The 21,304-nt window shown below is 32.6% G+C and overlaps 3 protein-coding genes and 1 pseudogene across 3 annotated transcripts in view; all 4 read left to right on the top strand.

The window, feature by feature from the left end:
* LOC125838691 (casein kinase 1-like protein 3) overlaps positions 1 to 21,304 on the top strand; it is a 509,325-nt gene that overhangs the window by 305,348 nt on the left and 182,673 nt on the right. The gene's annotated exons all lie outside the window — the stretch shown is intronic.
* LOC125838689 (uncharacterized) overlaps positions 1 to 21,304 on the top strand; it is a 99,770-nt gene that overhangs the window by 1,596 nt on the left and 76,870 nt on the right. The window lies entirely within an intron of this gene.
* On the top strand, positions 14 to 1,714 carry LOC125838893 (ankyrin repeat-containing protein NPR4-like; annotated as a pseudogene).
* LOC125838682 (ankyrin repeat-containing protein At5g02620-like) lies at positions 14,454 to 20,033 on the top strand. The gene is made up of 3 exons (XM_049517721.1): positions 14,454 to 14,930; positions 18,339 to 18,760; positions 19,050 to 20,033. Exons 1-3 carry the CDS (start codon positions 14,468 to 14,470, stop codon positions 20,001 to 20,003), a joined length of 1,839 nt encoding a protein of 612 aa, XP_049373678.1. The 5' UTR covers positions 14,454 to 14,467; the 3' UTR covers positions 20,004 to 20,033.

The raw sequence follows: 21,304 nt of genomic DNA, 5'->3' as shown, positions 1-21,304 counted from the left end.
GTTAAAGCTTGATATGGATCTTTCTGGTTTACAAGATAATGAAGGCAGAACTCCACTTCATTGGGCAGTCATTAAAGGAAGAGTGAACATTATAGCTGAGATACTCTCGGTGAGTCTTGAATCTTCTGAAATGACAACAAAACATGGTGAGACAATTCTTCATTTGGCTGTAAAGAACAATCACTTTGAAGTACTCAAGTTCTTGATGTTTCAAATCTCATGAATTTTCAAGATACTGATGGAAACACCATTCTACATTTGGCTACTGTTAGGAAACTCACCACTGTAAGTTTTCTTTACTCTAGCCATTTCATTTTATGTGAAGGTGTTTGATTGAACGCACAGAGTTTAAGAAAGACTTCTTTACATTCTTGTGGTTATATGTTATGTCTGAATTTGCGGTCAAAACTCGAAAACTAAACATAGATGAGTCTTTTCTTAAAAACTCGATGGAATATTTGAGTCTTTTTCCTTAACTATTAGTGAAATTAGTTTATTGGATTGCAAAACAGAGTTGCACTACTTGTATACTAAAGCTCAAAACTAATTTTTCTCTTGTATACATGACTTGTTCGCTCTTCAGCTGGTTATTTATCTACTTAAGCTTGTGCCGGGGTTGAAGTAAATGTTTTGAATCAAAAAGGATATACATCATTAGATGTAGTTGAAGCAGATGCAAGTAACTCTGGTGCTATTGCAATCATCCCTGCATTACTAGAAGCTTGTGCCAAAAGATGTGACCAATTACCACCAAATTTTCAAGACATCCAACAGGTAGATGCATCACCAATTTTGGGATCATCATGGCAAAGAAAAACTACTAGTTTTCTGTCTCCGTCCTCATCATCTCAACATTCGTATTACAATAATAATCATCATCAAAGGAAGCACAACAACAATAATTATTGCGGTACTAGGACAAAAAATTAGGCTCCAAAGTGAAGGTCTAAGAAATGCAAGAAAAACGATAACAATTGTTGCAGTACTAATAGTAACTGTGACATTTGCTGCTGGTGTTAATCCTCCTGGTGGATTTAATCAAGAAAATGGAAAAGCTTTATTGGGTAAAAAAACCGCGTTTAAGGTGTTTTTGGTATGTAACATTGTGGCACTTTTCCTTTCCCTTGGAATTGTTAATGTCCTTGTTAGTGTTATCCCATTCAAGAGAAGAACAATTATGAAATTAATGGTGGCAACACACAAAGTAATGTGGATTTCTACATTATTTATGGCATCAGCTTATATAGATGCAATATGGTCAATATTGCCAAAAGGAAAAGGGGATCATTGGGTGCTAATTGAAGTTGTGATCATAGGAGGAGGGTGCACTATGGCTGTGTTTCTAAGTTTGGGTATTTTGTTAGTGAGACAATGGAAAAGGAAGAGTGAATGGAGAAAACAAAGAGAGGATCATAAGAAGATGAAAGATGGAAGTCCTAAGAGTAATACATGAAGTACAGTTCAAGAAATGAAAGTGGTGAAGAAAGAAAGTCATGAAGGTAGTACTAACTCAGACGTTGATAGCTCAGATCATGGTTACCATTTGTTTTTATTACCTGCATTCATAGATCTATTCTCGCAAGTCTTTAAAGTAGAAAATAATGTATTAGTTTCGGAAAGAGCCTCTCTATCTCCACGAGGTAGTAGTAAGGTCTGCTTACATTCTACCCTCTCCAGACTCTATTTAGTGGAATTTCACTGGATATGTTATTGATATACTTTAAGTTTCTAATATGAAAGCTAATATGTTATTAGTTTGGCTTTAGTGTTGTGTTCTCCTCTATTCGTGATTACCTTAAACCAATACAGTTTAATTTATAAATGTGGTTGGTGTTATGATTTTTTGGAGAGATGCATGCAAGCAAAAAATATGAATGAAAAATGTTCTCATATAAATTTTAATAATCATAAACAAACTAGTAGACAACTCCTATGGTTAAAGTATTAGACTCTTTACCAAAACTAAGTTTGAGGCTGATAACTCAACTTTCTTCTTGATTGACATATGTTAACATAATTTATGCATCCTCATTTGTAATATCATCATGGAGTGTATTAAAAATTCTGTGGTGATCAGAAAGTACTTAGTTCTCTCTAGCTCTTTGTCACGACCTAGACCGTCGTGAGTGGAACCCACACTAACCCTCCGGTGGGAGAACCATAACTATAACCCAACTAAGCAACTTAACCAAAAACTAAATATTTAAAACTACGGAAGCAGGTTTAAATAACTAAATAGATAATACGGAGTTCACATAAACTCCGAAAGTCTTAACAAACAACTAATGAACTGTTGCGGAAAACAACCCCTAGAACCTGGAAGTCATTGTATCAAAACATCTAAAGTTCAACAAGTCTAAGGAAAAGGGGTACAACCCCAACCAAACATAAGCAAACTACTAAAATATGTCTAAGTTCGAAAAGAATGGACTAAGCAAAATGAAAGACTCCATAGTAGCCTGAAAGAATTGGCTCACCCTTGAAATCCGGTCTCGATCACTGATCTCCTAATTGAGGTCTATCAATAGCCGCCTGAAGATGCCCTGTACTCAACAAAGAACGAAAAAGTGCAGTATCAGTACACAACTACAGGGTACTGGTAGGATCACACGGCTATTCCAGTAAGCACAATATATATATAAGCAATCACAACATAGTAAACAAACATATACAAAGTATATATACAATTATCATTTCAGGAACAATGTTCAATTCCACATTCTCAACAACAATTAGCTATGATAACACAATGGTCCTCTCATGGAACCCATACCCAAACTGTTAGTGTGTCGAAATGTGACACCTGATCTCAATTAGTGTGTCGGAACGTGACACATGATCCAATGTATGTGTCAGAACGTGACATCCGATCCCAATTAGTGTGTCGGAACGTGACACTTGATCCAATGCATGTGTAGGTACGTGACACCTAATCCAATCAACATAACCACAACCACAACCACAATCACACTCATAATGTACATTCTCATAATCATACAATCAAGTGTTGATTTATGGCATACAATGGTCATTCATACTCATTTACATTAGGTTTGATCAATAATGCTTCATTCACATACATACACATCACACAAACATGAAATCAAACCATCACCTATCTCGAAACCAAGATTAAATCACCCTAAGGCACTTAAATCTTTCCTTTTCGGATTCATTCCGCTTGTTCTAGGTAATATAACGCAAGGATCAATAAATTAAGGTCTAATTATCTAGATTATAACAACTCAATAACCCAAGACCAAACCCATGATCCTAAGATGCATCTAGGGCTTTTTCTCACCATCAACTTTAGGCCAAAACCCTCTCTCAACAATAATTACCCATGAATTTACATTCTACGAATCGAAAAACGGATTAGGGGAGTAAAATCCTTACCTTTAGCACCAAAAGTCGTGAAAAACTGTCAAGAATTCGTCCTGGATCTTCTCCTAACTCTTAAGAACGAAGTTTGCAGAAAAATAATAAAATTAGGGGTTTTTCCCGCCTTAAGTCGCAACTGCCCCGCCATAGCGGATCCATCCCGCTACAACGGGCTCGCCCTGGCGGCTTGCGCGGAGACAACACGTCAGAATTAGAGTTTCGAACCCCCATTTCACAACACACCTTCAACCCATGACATTCAAAAACTACCTGTTCACGCTAAGGGTGGTAACGGAACCGGGAGGTACCGGTACCAGTTCCGGTCCGTTACCGGTTCCGTCTCGATTCTGGTCTGAGAGGGGTAACGGGACGGAAACTGGGATTCCCTGTCCGTCCCGGTCCGGTCCGGTTCGTTTTTTTTTTTTTTTTTAATTTGAAAATTTGAAATTATAGTCGTTGAGAGCCGTTGGGCAACGGGTTTTGGGCCCCACCAACGGCTCTTTCACCCCATAACCCCCCATTTACACCTCCCTACCCCCCAAACTTTTTTTAATACCCCAAACTTCTTAAAACTACATTTTCATCTTTTTTTTTTAACTATAAATACCCCTAATCTTTCATTCTTTTCACTCACAAAAATATCTTATAATCTCTCGACTCTCTACTCTCTAAATTCTCTTATTCTCGACTTCTCGTTAAAATTACGAATTTGGTCTTTGGAAATTGGAGCTTCAAAATTACGAATTTGTCCTGCTCCCATTCCTCCTGTGCATCCTAGGACTAAGGTAGAACGCGCTAAAAAATCAGTTGTGTGGCAATTTATGACTCAGAATGAAGATAAAACACAAGCTATTTGTAATAAATGTAAACATAGAATGAATCATAAAACTGTAGGAAAACAGGGTGGGACGGGACATTTGAGTAATCATTTAATATCATGTTGTAAAAATGAATTTTTGCATGCTAAAGCTGTAGCCGAAGCTAAAAAAAATGGTACCACCCTTCCTGAAAATGTAGGAGTAGATGGCTCTAATATGGTCCAAACACAATTAAATCCTTCTAATGTTTCTGGTTCTAGTATACAACGGTCATATAGTAGAGAAAAAGATCTTGAAGAATTAGCTAAAATGATTGTTGTTATGGGTTTGCCATTTAGTTTTGCTGAAAATCCCGGTTTTATTCATTATATTCAAATTGTGTATAATTCACATTTTAAAGGTTTTACTAGAAATACAATTTAAAAGGCTATCTTTGATTATCAAGTTCAACATTTTCAATATCTTCGTTGTTTATTTTATTATAACAATTGTAAAATAGCTATTACTTCTGATATAGGCCGTAGTGTAAATGGTAATGATTATTTCACAATTACTGCGCATTGGATTGATGAAAATTGGACTTTGCAAAAAAGAATTTTAGGTTATAAATGTTGTGAAATGCATAAAACCGGTAGTTATATAGCTCAAACAATTATAGATGTTTTGCAAAACTATGGAATTTGTGATAAAATAAGTAGTGTCACATTAGATAATGATTCTAATTATAGTAATGTTGTTGAAATACTAAAATCGTCTCTTTGCCCTATTTATATTGATGGTTTTCATATTAGGTGTGCTGCACACATATATAATTTGATTGTTAGAGATGGTATAACAATATATGATGATGGTTGCACAAAAGTTGAAACTGCATGTCATTTTATTTTTAAATGTCAAGTTAAGTCTAGACGTAGAGATTTTGAAAATCATTGTCGTGAATTTAATCTTCCACCTAGAAAAATTCCAAAATCAGTGTGTACTAGATGAAATTCTTTATTTGAAATGCTTGAAGTTGCTTATGAATATAGGAAATCTTTACAAATGGTTTGGAATGCTCATAATTCAAATATGACACATAGACTTGATGATAATGATTGGAATGACATAAAAGAACTTATAGAATTCTTAAAAGTTTTTTATTTAACTACAAAAAAAATATCTGCACTTTATTATCCAACTATTTGCTCTGTTTTACCTAATATTTGTGCTATTTCTAGTAAATTTTATAAATTCAAAAATAAACCAAGATTTGAAGAATCTGTTAAGAAAATGATTGAAAAATTTTAAAAATATTTTATTCCTATTCCTCAAATTTATTTAACTGCTTGTTTGTTAAACCCACATTACAAAGATGAAGGTGCATCACGAATGGTTGATAAAATATATTTTAATTTGGGTATTGATAGTGAAGATGATGAAACACCTAGTTGTCAAGATGTTAAAGATAGTATAAAAATTGAAGCTAGAAAATTGTACGACTTGTATAATTCTAATATAAGGAATGTAGTACATAACGAAGAGCCTCAAAGTTCTAGGACTAGATATAATAATGAAGATGATATGATAGATTGTATTATTGAACTTTCTTATAATGATAGAAATGATTTTGATGCATATATTAATCAAAATACAGAACCTACTACTATTGATCTTCTAGAATGGTGGAGCAATCGCGGCAAAGGATTTCCAAAACTACAACCGGTTGCTCGAGATGTGTTAGCTATTCAAGCATCTTCAGTAGCTTCGGAAGGCGCTTTTAGTGCAACAAGATTTCAAATTGGAGAGCATAGATATTCATTAGCAGCAGATAGCTTGGAGATATCCGTACTATTTAGAGATTGGATTAATGGCGAGAGAAGGAGTTATGGTCATCCACCTCTACCGACCAAATTTGAAAATGACGTTGATGAAATAATGCAAGATTTTAGTGATGACGACATTGATGCAATGGAAGAACTAGCTAATCAACCAATTCCAGAGCATGTTACTAGAGAAATGTTAAATGATTTAAAAAAAGATTTCCTTGGTAGCATGAACTATTAAATTTAAATGTCTATTAGTATGAGTATAATAATTCGAGGTCTAATTCAAACAAAACCCTTCCTAGAAGGTGGCTGTGTAGATTAGATTTTTTAATACTCTACTAATATTTTGTAACTCAACTTGTACTATTTAATTAATATTAATAAAAGTATAGGCTATTCGCCTTAATTTTTTTTTATTATTGTCTTCAAAAGTTCAAATTTAACTTTTAAAGTGTGAAATTTAAACTTTTATAGTTTTAAAGTTTTAAATTTTCAAACTTTTAAAGTGTGAAATTTAAACTTTTATAGTTTTAAAGTTTTAAATTTTCAAACTTTTAAAGTGTGAAATTTAAACTTTTATAGTTTTAAAGTTTGAATTTAAATTTTCAAACTTTTAAAATTTAAAGTGTGAAATTTAAATTTTTATAGTTTTATAGTTTTAAAGTTTATAATTTAAATTTAATTTTTCAAACTTTTAAAGTGTGAAATTTAAACTTTTTATAGTTTTAAAGTTTGAACTTTGAATTTAAATTTTCAAACTTTTAAAGGGTGAAATTTAAACATTTATAGTTTTAAAGTTTGAATTTAAATTTTCAAAGTTTTAAATTGTGAAATTTAAACTTTTATACTTTTAAAAGTTTGAAAGTTTGTATTTAAAACTTTAAAAGTATAAATTTTTAAGTGTAATGTTCCTAATTTTTTAATTTTAATAAAAAAATTATAATTTATAACGGTTGGACCCGGTTTCCGGTCCGAGACGGGTACACGGATTTTTTTCCGGAATTACCGGTTCCGGCCCGTGGTGCCCGGTTCCGTTCCGGTTCCGGAACGTCCCGGTCCGGTAGTCCCGTTATCGGTTCCGTTGCCATCCTTAGTTCACGCTAAGATCAGTTTCGGGAGTTCTACTCGCCCGAATTCAATTCCGTAAAGTCGTATAGTTTCCTTAACGTCTTGGCTATCCACTCATGTCATCAAATTCATTATTACATCTCTCATTCATTACCAAATTTCCCTAGACTTCATATGACTCAGATTTTGTCAAAATTTGGACTAGGCTAGGAATTTCCAAGTCACTATTCAAAAGTTTTTTGGCCCCAATTCTTTCCCCATTGGCTTTTCCCTAACGACCAAATTAGGTCGTTACAATAGATACCAATTTACACATCACTCGTCCCCGAGTGATCAACTAGGAAAGACTGGCTAAAGTAAGGTTAGAGTAGTACCTGAATCGTCGAACAACTGGGGATACTTGTCTCGCATGTGCTTAACGGTTTCCCAAGTAGCTTCTTCAATCAGATGATGCTTCCATTGGATTTTGACAGATGCAATATCCCTTGACCTTAACTTGCGAACTTCCCCATCTAGAATGGCTATAGGCTCCTCCTCATAAACTCCAATTATCGACATTCCGGTCTGCATACTTTTTATGCCTGTTCTGAGCTGCTAGAAACATCTCCCGAATAAATTTCACATTTCCTAATGATTCTCATCAAAAGGTTCCGCCTCAAATGCATCAAACCAACCAATGGGAGACCTACATCTCCTCTTATACAGTGCCTTAAATGAAGTCATCTCAATACTCGAGTGATAAATATTGTTGTATGTAAACTTAAATAACAACAAAAGTTATTCCCAATAACCACCAAAGTTGATCGCACACACGTCTACAACATGTTATCGAGGACGTTGACACAATTATCAGGATGAATCCTTTCTCACATAACCATGATAACATCCTAAATCAATACTCGCTACAATTAGAGGTGAACTGAACCAACCAACACACACTCATAATACCCAAACAGACATAATTCTTATCAACATCTCCATCTCACATCTTTAGACATCAGATACTCATCGAAAGATATGTCCAAGCATACAAACCCTCTAACAACACTATCGAAATGCTAGATTAGTAATTGTGATGGTAGATTACCCTTAAGAACAGTAGAATTGGACCCAATGATTACCACATTCAACCACACATAATCGATACATGACCTCGACGACTAGATGAGTATTAAGATTGTCAGACAACCATAAATACGCATGGTAGCTCTTTTATAAATTCTCATAAGTAAGGTGATACATGCAGAACCACTGGAATACTTTAACAACTCCAAGACAACACCAATTGTGTCATCTGAATTAACCAAGTGTTCCCAATCATCTCACTCAACCAAGAGAACATTGCAAGATCGATACACCTGATCCACTACTAGCCCAACAAAAGTGAAAACACACGTGAGCATAGCTAGTGAATCATACTCACCACCATGTACACAATGAAGTAGATGGTCACAAAAGAATTTACGGAATAAAGATCGAATAGCACTAAAGGTTTCCTCTAAAGAGCCGATACCAACTACTTCCATTCAGTTGACTCCACATAGTCTTCACATCATTTTAGTGAGCCCACAATCTCAATACTAACCACCATCATAAACACTCAGACCATTTACCTTACTCTAAACCAACACTTTTTAAATGTAAACCTTTCTTAGGTATTTCAACAATCAAAAGTAATAAACTTTACGACTCAAACCAGGTGCAAGTCCTTTCATATGCTCAATATCTTATACAATTGATCATTTCTCACCTTGCAGTTTCATACCTTGGCAAAATATATCACCACGAATGTAGACTTACAATGAAAATTTTGAATTGTAAATTCAACTGTATAACACAATCCCCTTATCTATCAACATTAGCTTGTACCTTGAAATTTTTTATGAATTCATGGATCTTCGCTTATCATTGATCGTATCTCCGTCGATCTTACAATATCTTTCGCTAGAAATTCAATCGCACTCATTACCAAACTCAAAAACAAAAACAAAGCACTTATCATCACACTTGACACCATAAAGGTAATGCCGCTAGATCTTAAGAGTAAACACTACCTCTACCAACTCCAAATCATATGTTGGGTAATTTTGCTCATGCACCTTCAACTGCCGCGATGCATAATCTATGACATTCTTATCCTGCATCAACACAACACCCAAATTCGGATGTGAAGAATCACAATAAACAGTGAAATCTTTACCTTCCACCGATAGTGCCAAAATAGGTGTTGTGATTAAAAGAGTCTTGAGCTCTTGAAAGCCCTCTTTGCATTTTTCAGTCCATTTGAAAGGTACCTCCTTAGCCCTTGCAATCAAATAAATTATTCTTTCAATCGCCTCTCTCTAAAGGCTATACTACATTCCACTATTTTTTTTTCCATTATGACTCTAGCTCTGAGTTGTCATTATCCACATCAGATTCATTAGCGCCAACCTTAGAGCAACAATTATGAGACTTTTCACTGAACACTTGGGTGGCAGTTGGTATTGAATGTTTAAAGTCTATGTAAATTTCTCTATAGGGTATTTCAGCAAACACCTTACAGGAAAGGTTTCTTGAATAATCCTCATCATCAATTTTAATTTACAGAGGTGAATCCCCATCACAATTTCTATCAGTTAACAACATAAAGTAAGTAAACTCAGTGGGGTGCAAAAAATTGCCGATGGAAGCGTCAAAGATCTTTGGAGGGACTTTAGAATTAGCTGCAGGTTGTGAGTTGTCACCATCTAAATCAGAAGCATTTTTTCGATTATGTGGCCTCCTTTTGTTTTCCATTGGCTAAATCAGATTCAATTGCAACATGAAGAACTTCTGGCGGAGCTACATGTGCTACATTAATGGAGTCAAAATAGGTCACACTCTCTATTGAACTTAAGAAGCTCCATTGTCGAAATCTCAAAAGCAATTTCACCTTGAAATGGTTCCAATCATAGAATTGTTTGGTGCGAAACAAACCATCATACCAAATAAGAGCTTCACCATCAAAATAGACGGAAGGAAGAGGTAAGCAGTCCTTTTCGGAGAAGCCAAGGTAGGTAAAACACCATTCCGCTCGAAAAATCCACTCTTCTGGATTACCACCACTAAATCGATCTAGCAACACCGCAACCATTAGAGAACGATCGACGAAAGCACCAATGTAATGAACTCGAATCCAATAATAACACTAACCAATCTCTCAACTATATTAGTTAGGCTACAGTTTAATTACAATTTCAGAAAGTAAATACAACGACTCAAAAGGTAAGAGTCAAACGAAAATGCAGAAATATTAAAAGTAAGGACTAGGATCGACTGAAAAAAGAGACAAGGAACTAGACCGATAGAATGTTGGATGAGAGATATAGACTTTGCCTAAGCATGATCACAAAATGCATAAACTATTCTTTCTAATGGAGGGTCTTTTAAAGTAGTTGTTAATTGGGCATGCATGGATCCCAAATCAACCTTTGTGAAGGTTTTTTGGTTCTATTTCTCAATCTAATAGTTACTTGTGTGACATCCCTTCTGTACAATTGTAAAGTTGCAGGAACTGTAGTGGTTGGTCAGCACTGCAGCAGAGGTGTGTAAAGGATGTAGTCCTCAACCAATGGTGTTGCTCCTAGATTTATGTCTCTCTTACAAAGAGAACATGATGACAAGATTAAACCTAGTTTTTGCAAATCAGGAATATTCAAGGAAAAGTCATTTTCAAGAGAGAACTACTCTCATACATAACAAGAGACCTGATCGAGCATTGCAATGTCTTACGTTATTGTTTGAGTTTTTAAGGTCTTATGCTCTCATAATGTAGATAAGAACCTATGATATAAAGGAGTGTAGAACGTTTCACCTTTATTTAAAAATGAGAGGAAGCCTATATAATTATTCCCAACAAAGGGTTGTATTAACATGTGTTTATTGTATCTTATCAGAAACGTCACAATTCTTCTGAAAAATTATAATTCATTGAAAAAGTCGACCCTTAGAAAAGTCACAATTAATTCTTTAATATGAAAATATGTCTGCTTATTAAACATTCAAGTTACTTAGGTTAAAAATGAGTCATCTATTTATAGTAAAAAAAGAATAGTATAAACATGTATTTATTGAGCCTTATAAGATTCGTCACAATCCTACACAAAAATCACAACTCTTCAAAAAAGTCACAATCCATGAAAAAAATTATAACCCTACTGAAAAAACAATCCTTCGATATTAAAAAAGTATTTGCTTTTAATATAATATAAAAAATAAATATATTTTTATTTTGAGATATTATAATAATTTAACATCCAATTTAGATTTCATATTTTCAAGATAATACAATACACACTACAAAACACACACAATTAGTAGTAGCCAACAAGGCAATATGGCGGCGCCTCTACTGGAAGAAAAGACAAATGCCTTCTCGAAGAAAAAAAAGTGTTGCCTTAAGAAAAAAAGGCACGAAAAAAAAGAAGAGTTTTGGTCCAAATCAGTGTTTTCAAAAACGATTTTAGGGGTGAGTTTTGGGTGAATTTCGGAGTGGGGCATATCAAAATTGCTCCGGAATGCAAATTGAAGATGTAAATCTATAGTGCGTAAGTCCTAGAATTTAGGGCGTAAGTCTAAGAATTTGGAGCTTAAGCTTAAAAACGTAGTCTCTGGGCGTAAAACGTACACCCTGGGCGTTATTTTTTTTTTTTGTTGAACCTTTTTTGCTTTAAATTAATCAAGCTATTAGACAACGTTCTCAACATGTGCGGGTATAAAGTCAAATTTTATAAAGAGGTCATATTTATTTTAATTGACATACATAAATTAAATAATTATAATATTCAGTATAGTTCTATAAATGAGGTTTGAAAAAGTAGGATAAACGGACATCATGAAGCAATAATGTAAACAATATAAATTTTCAATAAAATGAAAGATATATAATATAAAGTTAGAATAATAAAAAATCCAATTCAAAAATTTGAAAAATTTATAGAATGATACTAAAATGGTGTTGCGCTGAATTTGAGAAGTTGATATAATAATATTAAAACAACGTTGATTAGTTTTAGTATTGAATCAAAGAAAACACCAAAAAATAAATTTGTTCTTTTAAAAACACGCAACAATAGATTTTGCATAATGTAGAAGGTTTGAACTTTGACCATTTGAGAGACTTTCATAATGAGAGATTAAAAATTGTGAAAGAATAATATAAAAAAAGTGAATATAAGAATAATAATGTTGGCTCATGATAATTGCATACTATAAAATGAGGCAACAAATAAATAGCCACATAAAAAAGGATGATACAATACAATAAACTAAACATTATTCTATTTCTCGATTATGACAACTATTCTTATATTAAATAAGGTAAAAGTTATTATATTATCTACTCTTTTTAAAAAAAATCTATCTATGTATGATATTTTTTTATATTCATAATTTAACTCAAAAAGTCATGGATTCAAATCCTATTCACACCATAGAATCTGCTTGTAAGAAATTATGTGTCATTGTTTGGCGTCTCAAAGATTTGGGTGGAATAATACAAAAAGTTATGTACGACCTTAGAGTCACAAAATTAAAGCAAAGATTACTAATGGACAAATAATGTTGATGCAAGAGGTGAGGTCACATGGATTGATAATGATGTCTCCCTAGGTGAAATTATGAGGTATTTTCTAAGATTAAACATAATAGATACTAATGGATTCACATTTGTTTCCTACTTCACTTCGTTTACAACAACAACAATCCTAATATATTTAATATAATTTTATAAGTAATTTTTGAAGAATAAGTATACGATGATTTTATCTTTACTTTGAAAGATAGAAAGATTATTTTGATAGATTCAATCGGCTCAAGTAAAAGCATTTTAAAATAATTTGGAAAAAGAAATAGGAAGCGAAGAAGTCGTAAAGGAAAATGGAATTGAAAAAAGCATGACAAAGTATGTTGAAATGAATAATAACTGCAACAAAATAATTAGGTAATTGAAGTACGAAAAAAAACAACAAAAATTAGAAAAGCAAGTGCGTATGAGAGTACATATTACTACTAGTATGAAAAGAGAAGCTAGACAACATAATTATTATTTACTGACCTTCTACTTTAATATATGTCATTTATTACCTCCTATATATAGTATAATATCCTCGATAAACTAAAATTGAATCACCTCTCCTGAACAAAAGTGAATTGATTGTTTAGATTATTCCGTACTCATAAACAAAACAAAAACAGAAACATTAATCATGCCACTATAAAGAGTAGATCATCTGTCTTCTAGTCTTAATTATTCGGACCATATCTAATTAATTAATTTTGGAAATTTAACACTTGATTTTATAAAATAAACTACAAATTAAATTCCTAAATAATATACTTAATTTTGACTAAAAGGTGCTTTCATCCTTCCAATACAATACTTAACTATGTCAATAAGTGTGTAAAATAAATGATACAGACATCACAAATGCGTAATTGTCAACTCTTCTTAGAAGCATATGTTTTAATTTAATTACGTGCGTTGTTATATTTATTATTACTTCTTTATTTGTTTTGTTCGTTGACTCATGACCTGAGTACTCAACTAATTACGTTGTTATAATTATTATTACTCCTATATTTATCACTATTTAACAAGTTATATTTATAATAAATTGATACGCTAAGGGACAATATAAGAAAAATAAACAGTTTAAACTGAGGCCGGTTTGTATAGGATTGGATCACGTGAATAATAGTTAGTTTAATTTATAAATGAAGGCAGTAAATTTATATATATAACATAAATTTATTAGACTTCATTCATAATCCCAAATAAAGTTAATACTTCTCCATGATAAGGAAGGGGCGGGCCACAAAAATGTTTTTTCACACTAAAGTTATGGTTTGGAACCTCAAATTTAGAATTCCAAATTCTTAGTCCTGGTTCTGCCTCTAATATAGGCGAACTCTTTGGGTGTCTAAATAATTAATAGACTTCCGACCTACCCATACAAAACTATTCCAAGTAATATTGACTTTCACCATTTTGCTAGAAGCTGAGCCGCCGGCCAATATATATATATATTTTTATTTTTTATTTTTTTGGTACCCGCTTGACTAATTCAGATTCACGTTGCAAGTGTAAAGGCCCTTTCGGGGGATCAAGTGCTCCCTAGCTATCAAGAATCTTTTCATATTCATGAGGGCTCGAATTTGAAATATCTGGTTAAGGGAGGAGTAGTTTCATCCACTGCACCACATCCTTTTATGTGGTTTATAAGAAAATGAAACGAAAAAGAACATGCTATAGTCCCTTAGCTAGGAATCTTCTTGGTTGCTGCAGCTGTGGAAAAAGATGACTTAAAAGTTTGCATAAATAGTGAGTCCCCTATGATAAACAAATTATCACACACTTTTAATTGGTTAAAAGAAATGGACAGGCGGGTGAATGAAGCAGTTTTCAGAGGAGATGTTGAAGCCATTCAAAAACTGATTGAAGAAGATTCCAACATAGTAAAACAAACCCTTGAGGGTTCATTACAACACACCATATTGCATCTAGCAGCTAGACTTGGTCATGTTGAATTGGTGAGGGAGATTGTCAAGTTGTTCCCGGAGATGGTGTCGGCGGAGAACCGGGATCAGGAGACGCCCTTACATGAAGCATGTAGAGAAGAGAGAGTAGAAATTGTGAGAATTCTGGTTGAGAATGATCCATCGATTGCTTATAAGACAAATTTGTGGGATAAGAGTGTGCTTTATGTAGCATGTGAGAGAGGGAGGATTGAAGTGGTTAAACATTTCTTACATAATAATAATATCCCCATGTTGTTGATGCTTGAAGTTGATATGTCCACTACTTCACTACATGTTGCAGCTTCATCAGGCCATACAGGTAAATAAATTCTGCCAATTTTGAATATTCAAACTTCGAGTAAAACTCTATATAATGATAGTGTTCAAGACACTTGTTACCTTCTAATAGAGGCGTAGTTAGCTAGGATTTTGAATTTACAAGTGTTAGGATTCTAAGTTAATGAGTTTTGGATAAAGCTACTAGGATTCTGCCAAAGCCCTTAAGGTGATCGAGCTCTAGCTTTGTCCCTGCCTCCCACCCACATAAGTACTATGTCACTTTGTTAAGGACCAAGAATTAAGCAATTGGAATAAAATCACGTACAAAATAGTTTTTTTGTCTCTACTGAAAATTGAACTTTTAGTTTCTACGGACCTTTAGTAAGGATCGCCACACTTTTTGGTGCAACTAAGCTTGGAGATTGGACTCTCACTTGCATTGTTTGATATTGATATTCACAGAACTAATATAATATACTATAAATTGTACAGTAAGTCTTGAAATAGAAGGAAAGGGGACTTTGTTTTGGTTAAAAATGTTGTTAGAGCATAAAAAGTACTAGTACATTTTGCAAAGTTATGCTTCTTTCCTATCAAATTAGACTTTAGTGTATAGAGAGTTCATCTCAAAAGTGATGGCCTTATATTTGCTCTTAAACTTACTAATTTAGGTATATGAATTGTACCCTCTTTTTATCCTAGGAAAACTATTACTCATCTCTAATTAATAATAAGCATAGAAGAAAGTTGTTCTTGAACCAAAATCAGTTTTTAATCATTACAACAAATTTAATAAAAGATTTTATGGCAATTATTTTATGATAATAATATAATTATCGTTATATTTTATTTAGTGACAGTAATATAATATGAATATATAATCAACATTTTATACAAATATTATTCAAAGCTTTAGTAACTTTGAATACAATAACATTAGTTCAACTGCCACCAAATTTTTTACAGATATAAATATTATCTATAAAAGGGAAAATTTATTATCAGTAAATGTCTTTTTGTTATAGTGTACGATGAATGGCGTGTTGGATTTGAGTATGTGGTCGTAATTAGTTAAAAAGGAATTGGACTCCTAATTAATGGTGTCGGTAGAAGCAAATTTTATAGAATAGACAAATGTAGTTGATATATTAAAGTAAGTAGATATTATTTTCATCAAAGTAGAAAAATACTGATCAAAGATGAGAAAATAATTTTCAACATGCCAAATGAACACGTAAAAAAATTGATTTATTTGACACATTTAATTCTTATTATTTCGTAACACCTAATTTTTTATATGACGTTGACTTCTGTGGACAATTTTTTTTTTCCAATTATTATTGCGATTAAGGTAAATCAAGGGATGACGTGATAATATATACATCATTCTTGAAGTTGTTGTTGTTGTTGTTATTATTATTATTATTATTATTATTATTATATTTAATTTAACTTAAGAGTAAAGACATGTATATGTACTCACTTAAATTTATTTTTTTGTTTTTTTAACGGTGTCACCATAAACAGTGGAAAAAAAAAAAATACTTACGTAACTATTCTCTTAACTCAAAATTGTCTAAATCGTAACATAATTTCGATAAATGTCCAGTTAAAATTACATGTTAAAATGTTGTACTCTTTTCTTTTCATTTTATTTGATCTTTATTGATATAACATTATTTCCCTTAACTTATTTTATTAAATTATTCTTATTTATTATTTTTTAAAATCTTAATTCAACTACTATTTTACTGTATAGTTACTTAATAATAAGCATAATCTTGAAAGAAAAAAAGAATAAATCTATTTTAACTTATTAAAATAAACAAGTAAAAAATTATTTTTTAATATAAAAATCAAATCAAATAAAACTGCGAAAATGGTCTGTATTTTCAAATGTTCAGACGGCCAAAGTCTACGTCTGGGGCAAGTCCTCATTAAGAAACGAGTGTCCTGTCGTTATCCTCTTTTCTTTTCATTTAATTTAATTTGGGAAATTTGTGCTTTTATTCTATGAAAATATTGATAAATTTTAATGAGATTCTTGTGATAATATTCAGTTACACATATAACCTTTATTTAATTAATACAATTGTGCACTTTTGATCATTTTCTACGTGTGAATCTTCGTAAATTTAATAAATTATCAATTGTTGATCAAGTTATTTAATTATCCATGCATGTGTTTCTGTTAAATCTACGCAGTTACTTTTTATTTGAGTTTAGGGCGAGAGTACTAAATAGCACTGTGAATATTTGCAGAGGCGAAGGTACCTTGAGATATAAATTCCATTAGTCTGGACGTATATTTAGACGTTGAACGAGTTTTATGTTCAGAAAACCTCTCCTAATTAAAATTAAAATTAAAATTGTGAAACAAGTCCTTAAATTAATATTAAAAAACTCAATATTCAACTTTTTATTAAATTTAAAGAAGTTAAAAGAAAACTTAAATATTTAAATATATATTTTATTCCTAATCCTAAATTTTACTTTTTCTCTTCACCTTTCACCGGTTAAAGAAAGGAAATTATCAATGTGCAAACTGCAAAGCAAAAACATGTCATTCTTCATCACTTGTTCTGATTTGATGTTTTTGATTGTAGGATCCTTCGTTTATAAATCTCTACTCAATTGTTTAAAAAAACAATTTTGATTAGTTTTTTGAGGTAAAAAAAATATTTCCAGTCCATTATTGATTTTGATTAACATTCAAAATAGACCGGACCAGCCTACAAAAACGAAACGGTCCCTCCGTAACCATTCAAGATGAAACAATTCTATATATATTTTTAAGTATTATGTACTTTATTAAAATTTCTATAATTTCCATCTAGTTTTATATTTTTTATTATATTAATTTATAAATATTAAAAATTTATGATCCACGACCACGAGGCTATATCAAGCGCCACGATGCTTATGCCTTGTTTTGTGACCGTGCCTTTTAAAACAATTGTTTGAGGGTAATATAGTTTTGAAAATATCTAAATATTCCCTGTGTCTTTTTCAAAGTGTCATGATTACTAAAAGTATTTAGTCCAAAATATTTGTCATTTTGGAAAACAAAAATAAAATAAATGTTTTTTTCATTTCCCACTGATTATTAATTATTCTTAAAAAACTTGAAAGTAAATAATTTTAACTACATAAATAAAGTGCATATTTATTAAATTGAGATAAAGGGTAAAATATTTCAATACTTGTAATTTTTTAAATGCCATGCAAAAGGGAATATGGTCAGATGTCTGTACTTAACTGTCATCCTATATAATAGCATTTTATTATAATAATCAAGTTTTATTTGAAATTGCTTTTCATGTTTTGTTATATCATACGTATATGTTTTTATAAGAAGATCTCGCTATATAGCAGCCAAAAAGTATTTGAAAAAAAACATTTTCATTCGTACAAAAGGATCCTTATTTTGTCAAACAATTGATTGCAGAAGTTGTGAAGGAATTGGTTAAAGTTCGACCTGATTTTGCTTGGAAAAAGGATGAGTTGATGAATGGTTGCAGTCCTTTACATATAGCATGCAGCAAAGGGCACTTAGATATAACAAGAGAATTGCTAAAGCTAGATATGGATCTTTCTGGTTTACAAGATAATGAAGGCAAAACTCCACTTCATTGGGCAGTCATTAAAGGAAGAGTGAACATTATTGCTGAGATACTCTCTGTGAGTCTTGAATCTGCTGAAATGACAACAAAACATGGTGAGACTATTCTTCATTTGGCTGTAAAGAACAATCACTTTGAAGTACTCAAGATCCTGATGGAGTCTCTTGATGTTTCAAATCTCATGAATTTTCAAGATACTGATGGAAACACCATTCTACATTTGGCTACTGTTAGGAAACTCACCACCGTAAGTTTTCTTTACTCTAGCCATTTCATTTTATGTGAAGGTGTTTTGATTGAACGCGAAAGACTTTGTTACATTTTTGTGGTTATATGTAATGTTTGAATTTGCGGTCAAAACTCAAAAACTTACCATAGATGAGTCTTTTATTAAAAACTCGATGATATATTTGAGTCTTTTCCCTTAATTTAGTAACTATTCATGATTAATGAAATTAGTTTCCTGGATTGCTAAACAGAGTTACTCTACTAAAGCTCAAAACTAATTATATATACATGACTTGTTCTGTTTTCAGATGATTATTTATCTACTTAAGATTGGTGTTGAAGTAAATGCTTTGAATCAAAAAGGATATACAGCATTAGATGTAGTTGAAGCAGATGCAAGTAACTCTGGTGCTCTTGCAATCATCCCTGCATTACAAGAAGCTGGTGCCAAAAGATGTGACCAATTACCACCAAATTTTCAAGACATCCAACAGGTAGATGCATCACCAATTTTGGGATCTCCATGGCAAAGAAAAACTACTAGCTTTCTGTCTCCGTCCTCATCATCTCAACATTCTTATTATAGTAATCATCATCATCAAAGGAAGCATAATTATCGCGCTACTAGAACAAAAAAAATCAAGCTCCAAAGTGAAGGTCTAAGGAATGCAAGAAAAACGATAACAATTGTTGCAGTACTAATAGCAACTGTGACATTTGCTGCTGGTGTTAATCCTCCTGGTGGATTTAATCAAGAAAATGGAAAAGCATTATTGGGTAAAAAATCCGCGTTTAAGGTGTTTTTGGTATGTAACATTGTGGCACTTTTCCTTTCCCTTGGAATTGTTAATGTCCTTGTTAGTGTTATCCCATTCAAGAGAAGAACAATGATGAAATTAATGGTGGCAACACATAAAGTAATGTGGATTTCTACATTATTTATGGCATCAGCTTATATAGCTGCAATATGGTCAATATTGCCACAAGGAAAAGGGGATCATTGGGTGCTAATTGAAGTTGTGATCATAGGAGGAGGGTGCACTATGGCTGTGTTTCTAAGTTTGGGTATTTTGTTAGTGAGACAATGGAAAAGGAAGAGTGAATGGAGAAAACAAAGAGAGGATCATAAGAAGATGAAAGATGGAAGTCCTAAGAGTAATACAAGTACAGTTCAAGAAATGAAAGTGGTGAAGAAAGAAAGTCATGGAGGTAGTACCAACTCAGACGTTGATAGCTCAGATCATGGTTACCATTTGTTCTAATTACCTGCATTCATAGATCTATTCTCGTAAATCTTTAAAGTAGAAAATAATGTATTAGTTTCAGAAACAGCCTCTCTATCTCCATGAGGTAGTGGTAAGGTCTGCTTACACTCTACCCTCTCCAGACCCTATTTAGTGGGATTTCACTGGGTATATTGTTAATATAAACCAATACAGTTTAATTTATAAATGTGGTTGGTGTTATGTTTTTTTGGAGTGATGCAAGCAAGCAGAAAATATGAATGAAAAATGTTCTCATATAAATTTTAATAATCATAAACAAACTAGTAGACAACTCCATGGTTAAAGTATTAGACTCTTTACCAAAACTAAGTTTGAGGCTGATAACTCAATTTTCTTCTTAATTGACATATTTTAACATTATTTAAGTATCCTCATTTATAATATCATCATGGAGTGTATTAAAAACTCTGTGGTGATCAGAAAGCACTTAGTTCTCTCTAGCTCTTTGTCACGATCCAGACCGTCGTGAGTGACACCCACACTAACCCTTCAGTGGGAGAACCATAACTATAACCCAACTAAGCAACTTAACCAAAAACTAAACATTTAAAACTACAGAAGCAGGTTTAAATAACTAAATAGATAATACAGAGTTCCCATAAACTCTGAAAATCTTAATAAACAACTAATGAGCTATTGCGGAAAACAACCCCTAGAACCTGAAAGTCATTGTACCAAAACATCTAAAGTTCAACAAGTCTAAGGAAAAGGGGTACAACCCCAACCAAACATAAGCAAACTACTAAAATATGTCTAAGTCCGAAAAGAATGGACTAAGCAAAATGAAGGATTCCATGGCAGCCTGAAAGAACTGGCTCACCCTTGAAATCCGGTCTCGATCACTGATCTCCTAATTGAGGTCTATCAATAGCCACCTGAAAATGCCTTGTACTCAACAAAGAACGAGCAAGTGCAGTATTAGTTCACAACCACAGGGTACTGGTAGGATCACGCGGCTATTCCAGTAAGCACAATATATATAAGCAGTCACAACATAGTGTTTTACTCGAAAAGATAAATAAAATAAAAATGACTAAGTTTTCGAAAAATCGATCAAACTTATGATTTAAAAGAAATCGAATTTCCAAAAGAACAGAGTCGCCACTTAATTTTTTAGTAAAAATCAAGAAAAAACTTAAGGTTTTCAAAAGATTTAGACAGATAAAATCAATTGAAAATAAAAGGGTTCGAAGTTCAATGTACATTCCGAGAAGGTGTTGGGCCCTCGGAATGCCCGCTAACTTGCGGTTGACCGACGATTTGACCAAAAAATGATT

Source organism: Solanum verrucosum, unplaced genomic scaffold, assembly GCF_900185275.1.
Source record: "Solanum verrucosum unplaced genomic scaffold, falcon-dt-bn FXZP01000182.1, whole genome shotgun sequence".
Taxonomy (NCBI): Eukaryota; Viridiplantae; Streptophyta; class Magnoliopsida; order Solanales; family Solanaceae; genus Solanum; species Solanum verrucosum.
This window is presented reverse-complemented; position numbering and strand designations above follow the sequence as displayed.